Raw genomic sequence first — 7,571 nt, forward strand, 5'->3', positions numbered from 1 at the left:
TGACTGAAGACTAATTACTCTGAAAACTATTGTCATCCAAATAAAAAAGTTAAAACTTTCTTAACCTGGAAAAAACATGTAGATGTGGCTTGCTTTTTTTTAGGAAACCCAGGCAGGAGATTCCCTCCCAGGTTTCTGTTTCTGAGGTCAAATTTCTCCCTCAGATTCCCTGTGTCCTTCTCACTGCTGCAAATAATCCATCTGGTTTAGAGCTCTCCTCTGTGCTGCCTTGTGCACCATGCTCATTCACCAGTTAGATTTCTCAGAGTTTGCAGTTAGTTGCAAAAATAATTGAATATTTCTGTGGCAACCTAGGCAATGGGGTTTTCCTGCCTTTTTATTGATAAGATGATACAGATAATTTCAAATTCATATCCAGATGTATTTGGGGAACAGCCTGTTCTAGCACCTCCAGGAACTGTCTCTCAGTATCTTTAAAATATGACCTTTAAGATCTTTGAAAACCCATATACTTAATTTCTTTTTTTAAGTCTTCTGATGCCCAAGGCAATTCTAGATGACTCAGTCAATTTTATATTTAATTGGCCTGTGTTTTAAAGTGTCTGTAAGTTTGTCCAGCTTGAACAAGATACTCTGCCCTTTCCAGGTAGGTATAGATGGGATGCTGTGCTACTCACTATAATTCAGCTCCACCAGGTGGCTGTCATGCTATGAGAGTGGGCACATGAAGGGCAGCGTTTAACATTACATTATCAAAGCACTGCCTTGGATTTTAATTGTCAAACTCCTACATGGAATTTAATGGGAATTACAGCTGAATTGTAGTAACTTGGTTTATTTTCTCATTAGTTACCTTCAGGTTTTGGTCACAGTTAAACAGTTCTTTATATCTGAATGAACATGCAAGGTTTGTTTCTGCTGTAATAAAGTCTAAGCATTCTCTCCATACATCCTGTTCACAGGTAGTGAGTTTCAGGCTAGCACTTTAAAAGACATTTCCAGGAAAACAGGCTTGCTTTCTGAAGAGCTTCTATACCATATTTTATTTTGAAGGCTAAATAATAAACTCTAGGACAGATAACAAATTGAGTTTGAATTTTTAAAGATCTTAGATATGTACTATTTTGTCATAGTAAGTAAAGGTGGCTCTTTATTGGCATTGTACCAAGTTTTTCTAGACAAATTATTTTCTTGATGCCGATTTTATCATCCGTCTCATTCATTTGCTTTTATACAGGTATCACAGGAAAAGATGACCTTACTGTGGGCACAACTACAAGTGGAAGAGTGAATTTTTACCCCTGGACAATAGATAATAAATATTATTCTGCAGATATTCACCTCTGTGTAGTCCCAAACACATTTCTTGTTACTGGAGATATTGCTGAATCTGTGCAAGCGTTTGTCGTGTACTTCGACAGCACAATAGTAAGACTCTTCTGCTTCATTATATTGCTTTATCTGTGCGATATAGTTGCCTTATCACAGTGATAACCACAAATTATATTCTCCTCATCTTGTGCCATCCATTCCTTTTAGACTGTTCTATTAATTGTCAGTAGATCAATGTTAAATTATGCCTGCTAACAATGGAAGCAGTTTCCTTCCCTCTTTACTATTATACTCCAGCTAGAAGAGAGCTTTTCAGGATGCAAATATACCACTAAGTTAGGCAAATCCTCCTCCAGCTTTTCTCCTAGCTGATGCTAGTTCAGAAAGGCTGCTTTAGGACAGCCAGGAATGAGGGAGCTAAACGTAAGATTCAGTGCTATCATTTTACCCAAAATTGTTTCTACTAAGCTGGCGGCAGTAAAACCAGTGCTTTAGCAAAAGCCAGAAGGATTCCAGGACAAAAAAAATTCTAAATAAGGAACTGTTTTTCACCACAGATGGGAAAGGGTACATACCACACATTCTACAAAGACACCTTTAACCAGACTTGTCAGGGCTGTCGCAGAATAAACTAGAGCAATGGGAGTAGTTTACCAGCTCCCACAACATGCACTTTGGGGTGGAAGATGGAGTAGCTGCACATTAAACCTGAGATATACTTAAAATGAAATACTCATGATTAGCCTTAAGTAAAAATCTTTCCCAGTCTGCACTAGGATTGCATAATTAATATTAAACATGAAAGGGAGGTCCAAAGCAGTAGGATTGACTCATCCTAAGGTAAGTCAAGAATCAGAAGGAAGTTGTGTGTAAGTCAACTTCTCTAATTAGAACACAAGTGTCTTAAACATCCTTGTTATGCAGCCTAGCATATTTCCTTACTTCATTTTATTCTAATACTATTAATGATTTAAAGCTAGTTTAAAGACTAAAGCATTTGAGGGTGTACTCCAAAGAACTTTTTTTTTGCCTTTAGAAATCTGGACTTGATAGTGTCTCTGAATGGCTTCCCCTGACAGAAGAGTGGTTACCAGAAGTCATGATCCTGGTTTGTAACAGAGTATCTGAAAATGGTATGAAACCCAAAGAAGTTCCATACTGACTTAGAGTTATTAACCTTGCATAATAATTTATTTTCTAGTTAAATCAACACAAATTGTTTCTCAAAATACCTGTGTGAGACTGGGCTTGAGATTTGATTGAGAAGAACCAGGTTACTCATGACAAGGAACAGAAGTCTTAAGTTAATTGTGGTTAAAACTGAATCCGAATTTTACAAGCTTGCCTAAAGTGAGCTCTGTGTATCCCATTCCTAGTATACCAGCATGCACTGCAAGGTAACTAAAAGGCATTCATATTACTGAATGTGCATGATCCACTCTGGTGGAGAATGAGGATGTTGGTTACTTAACTACAGTGGAAAGTACGTTCATCTTTTTTGACCATTTGAACATTAAATATGCATGTTTGCTTTGGTTCTAGATTAGTCTGTGCAATACGACAGCAAACTAAGATGCAGATATGTCCCTGTAACTTAATTCAGATTCAAACCTAGAGTTGATGAAGTCTTCATTCACTGTGACACATCACTTAGATTTCCCTTTGAGTACCCACTGCAAAGTATTTTTATGGTATTTGAAAAACACAATTCAAAGGAGGAGTTTAAGTCTGGATTTTTTTTGAATCAAATTCAAAGTGCGTGGAGGACCCATGCCAGCTATTTACTTTATACTATATACTTTATATACTTACTATATACTTTTTCCTCATACAGTCCAGAATAAACAAACAATTTTTAAGGAATAAAATGTAGCTAAAGATTCACCTGCTGATATTTGTCTCAAATGTGTATGTTTGGTAAACATTTTTGCTTCCCACCTTTAGGTGTTAACAGACAGAAGGCTCAAGAGTGGTGCATCAAGCATGGCTTTGAACTGGTAGAACTTAGCCCTGAGGAACTTCCTGATGAAGATGGTAGGACTGCTACTTCTGTTTTAATTTTTAGAATGAAAAAGCACGCCAAAATATCTTCTAAACAATTGTAAGGGGCCTAACTTTATGTGCCACGTGATTATAGCATGGAATCCTCCCAGTTGGTGGGGCTTAGTCTCAGCTATAAAAGGTCAAGAGGAGAAGGAGGTTATTTCCTCCAAGAAATTCCATTTGTCTCCTCCCAAATACAGCTGCTGTTTATGTAGCACCTACATAAAAATAATATCTGCTCCTTTTTCTGGCATTAATCCTAGGATTGTATTGATAGATTAGAAGCATTTATATTCCACTTTGGAAATAAATCCAGAAAACAAGGAAGAGATGCACAAAGGCAGGAAAATTCTTTGTCTTTTTTAAAAAGACTTTAAAAGCTATGGTACATACCAAGAGAAGATAGACATTATTCAAATGGTGACATGATAGGCTGAAAAGGGGAGATTGTTTAAAACATTTTAGAATAGCAAGCACTGTTACACAGGAAATAAACCAGTTTCAAAATCACTGGCTGACCATATGTTTATAACTTGAAAAAACCATCAAGCAAAGTCAGTAGTGTGGTGTGTGATGTTCCACTCTTGAAAAGTGACGATGCACTTCCTGACAGCCTTATCAGCATCAGCCTCATCGCCTCACTTCAATGATAGAAAAAAGTGTCTACATCTTACCTCTGTAGAGCCAAAATGAGATAACTGACTCCGTTTCCAGGCTTGAGTGGAATTAGTCACTAACATTCACTCTATTTTAGGTTCACCAAGTACATAGCTGTCACCAAAAATAATTTAGTCCGAAGTCCTAAACTAGAACATAAGTCCCACTCCTTCCCCCCTTTAAAGGCCTAGATAAAAATTGTATCTTGAGTAGCTGAGAACACTCCTTCTCCCTCTGCCATGTCTTTAGAGGTGCGTTTCTTTTTGGCGCTTTGTTAGTCAAGGAGGGAGGGATACATATACTTCTGATTTATAGAAACCAGAAAATCAGAAGCGAATACGCCTTAGAGTAAAGTTTTCTTATGAAATGCTTTAAAAGGAAATACTAGTAACATTAAAGCATGTTACTTTTCTATTGAATAATTGTTGAAAAGAACAAGCTATTTACCATTTAAATACTATAAGTAATAGGAACAATAATAACTCAGGATGTTAATCTTCGGAGTATTAAGATACATGTCCTTTCCTGAATTTTTAATATGGTAGTTGATTCACTGTGACTCATGCATGGGAGGAAATGTGTTCCAGTGAGTAACATATTTACCCTGTAAACATGCTGTATGAATTACAAAAGGCACAATGGATGGAGTAAACATACCAGGCCAAGATCAGTTTAAAAATTATGACATTTCTGGCAGCTCATCACAAATGAACTGGAGCTCTCGCTATGACTACGCTGTCAGTCAGTTGTTTGTACAGTAAGGACAAGAACTCTAAACTGAGACACTTGATAATGACTCTGATATAAAACCAAACAGCACTATCATAGAGGGCAAAATATGTGATCTCAGGGGTCGTAGACAGCTTTAAATCCATTTTTAAAGGCAGTTTCAGTTACTGCACCTGTCCCCAAGTCATCCTAGAAGAGTTTGATTTTTAAGCAGTCACATTTTTGTATCCAAAGGGCTGTTTTTTTCCCCCCCCTATTGCTTTGTGAGACCTGCACAAACATGGGAAGCTGACTAAACGGAGGAAATGGGAAAACTGACTTAATGCAAGTGGTGTCAGATCTATTCAGTAAATAAGTTGAAGTCCGAATAATGCTTTCCCTAGTCTTTCAAGTTACTGTAATTCACAGGATTACTGGAACATTTGGAATTAGATGTTGTGGAGATAGCTTTACAATTATCATTTTAATTTTTAACAAACATCGCACCTTTTTTTAAATGGTTGTCTGAAGTTCTTTACTTTGTAAAGGACGGAAAAGTAGTTCTAGCATCTACTTTTATGCCATACAGCATTCTAAAAGATCTTAGGGTAAAAGATGCCTTGCTTTTAACAGCAACTTTAAAATTGTCTATTACTATTAAATTTACTTATATGTTATTTAACGATGTAGGCCTCATGATAATATTTAACAAAACCCCACTCAGAATTTTGATCTCTGCAAAAGGCTGAGAGCTCACAGTTCCTAATACCTGGAAGCCTAGACCAAGAAGTGAGGCATTAATTTATATTTGTTTGGCCTCTCACAAAGCAAAGGCAAGAAATCTGTGTTCCCTAACAGAAGTAGTCATTTATATTGATTGTCGTAAGATAGGGCAGGCATTCAGATACACACCTTCTCACTTTCAGGCATGTAATCACTTTTGGTCTAATTGTTAGGAGTGCAATGTCTTTGTCTTTTGGTTTAGATGACTTTCCAGAGTCCACCGGAGTGAAACGAATTGTACAAGCCTTGAATGCCAATGTGTGGTCCAACGTAGTCATGAAGAACGGTATGTAACACAGGTTCCTCTTATATGAATTCTGGAGAATGCAAGGCCTAGAGGGCTTAGTGTTTTTAGCAAAAGTTTAAACTGAGCAGCTACAATGCTACTGCCACTGCGTCGCTATAAAGAGAACTAGAGCACTCTTCGACCTTCTGCATGGAATAGTAGGGTTTCAAGTATTGCTTTTGTTGTCCCTTGATGCACAGAGAGATTTGCAGGCAATGGTGAGATTTATTCCTGTTGCAGCATCTGTTCCTGTTCCCTCTGTACTTTAACTTGCTCTCTACCAACAACTTGAGTTAATATTCCACTAACTCTTCAAGTTTCAATGAAAAATGAAAGCTTGTTCTGCCAGTCTCTAGCAGGAAATAGCTAGTCATTATCAGCTTGGTCTAAAAACTGATATATGGTTTAGTGTAGAAGTAGTGTCACCTTCCAAATTTGGTATAGTTTTTTTGAAAAAAAATTTGAAACAGGTATGGGAATAGCAAGTACAGAGATGAGATTTGGCAAAGAAGTGATTTCAAATGTCCGTTGAAGGACATACTAAGTGCATTGCAAGAAGAACTGTCTTCCATACAGAAAACCCCACTTGAGTACATGGAAACCACAGAATTTTTTTAAAACAGTGCAAAAACCCAGCAACCCCAGATAATTTCCTGCAGGTAATTGATTATCAGGTAGAGTTAGAATTTTGGAAAAGTCGCCTTAGGATTAGACTCATTAGAAAAGGAAATGCTGTGGCTAGCCCAGAGTGGTTGCAAGGGTAGATACTTCCATTTACTTGAAAACCTTTAATTACCTTTCTAATAACACAAGCTGTTGCAGGAAACGTAAGAAGATTAAACTCTTGTGGAGTGCTTGGCCTTACATTTCTTATTTCACAAAGCCTCACCCAGGAGCAACCTTCCAATATGTGTCTGCTCCCTGATGTACAATTTTCCACTGTTGTGGCTTCTTCCTTCCTACATCTTTTAACTGCGTAATGGTTTCAAGTGCTGAGAGGCTTCTGCTAGTTCCTGTAGCTGCAAGATGGTTACTGGGACTCAGTAGAACTAGGATGAGAACTACTAAACTGATAATCTTTTAAAATTTTTTTTTTAACATTGCCTTTTGAGTATTTCTCATACCACATCAGAATGAGGTTAAGGGGGGTTCTAACTTAAGTTCACCATTGTAGAGAAATAGGTAGCCATTTGAGATGGTGTTATCTCACTAGTGCTAAAATGGTTTTCTTAACAGCGTATTTCCTGCATTTGACAGATGCCACATTACAGAAGAACAGAACTTAGTCACGTGTTCAGTTCTTCTTCGTGGGGGGGAAGTTCCTATGCATCATTAGTGTGTTCTGTAAAGGTCAGACTCCTTGAAAATCCAGATTTTCTATCTCCACAGTACAGAAACCACACAGCATTGATGCAGATTACTACAAACCCCTCAGGAAGTGAGCTATATTTGGAAGTTGTTGCAGCCTGACTATGCCTTCAAAGGGAAATTGTTGAGCTCATTTTACTTAAAATAAAACTTTTTACAGCCTGTAACATATCTTTTGTTTTCAACTTCCTCCTGATCCTGGAAACTTGCTGCCATGTAAATCAAACTTTAGCTTTTCTACTGAATTACCTATAACTGCTTGCCATTTAGAAGCCACATAGTTATACTTCATCTGAAGATTTTTTCATAGAGTGTAAGATATTTGTGTTGTAGTAAATGCTCATAGCACCGTCAAGTGTAGCCATCGAAAAAACCAGTCTCACAGCATTGCCTTGCTTCAGCTAACTGTTTGAGAATTTAAGTTACAGACAGA

The 7,571-nt window shown here is 37.4% G+C and overlaps 1 protein-coding gene across 1 annotated transcript in view; it reads left to right on the plus strand.

Annotated features, from left to right (window-relative positions):
• Nucleotides 1–1,204: 1,204 nt before the first annotated feature.
• AAGAB (alpha- and gamma-adaptin binding protein) overlaps nucleotides 1,205–7,571 on the plus strand; it is a 12,781-nt gene continuing 6,414 nt past the window's right edge. The window contains exons 1-4 of the mRNA XM_009709226.1: nucleotides 1,205–1,389; nucleotides 2,330–2,426; nucleotides 3,238–3,327; nucleotides 5,687–5,770. Coding sequence (XP_009707528.1) covers nucleotides 2,393–2,426; nucleotides 3,238–3,327; nucleotides 5,687–5,770 — 208 coding nt within the window. The 5' untranslated portion in view covers nucleotides 1,205–1,389; nucleotides 2,330–2,392. The remainder of the gene's footprint in view (nucleotides 1,390–2,329; nucleotides 2,427–3,237; nucleotides 3,328–5,686; nucleotides 5,771–7,571) is intronic.

Source organism: Cariama cristata, unplaced genomic scaffold, assembly GCF_000690535.1.
Source record: "Cariama cristata isolate BGI_N322 unplaced genomic scaffold, ASM69053v1 scaffold37821, whole genome shotgun sequence".
NCBI lineage: Eukaryota > Metazoa > Chordata > Aves > Cariamiformes > Cariamidae > Cariama > Cariama cristata.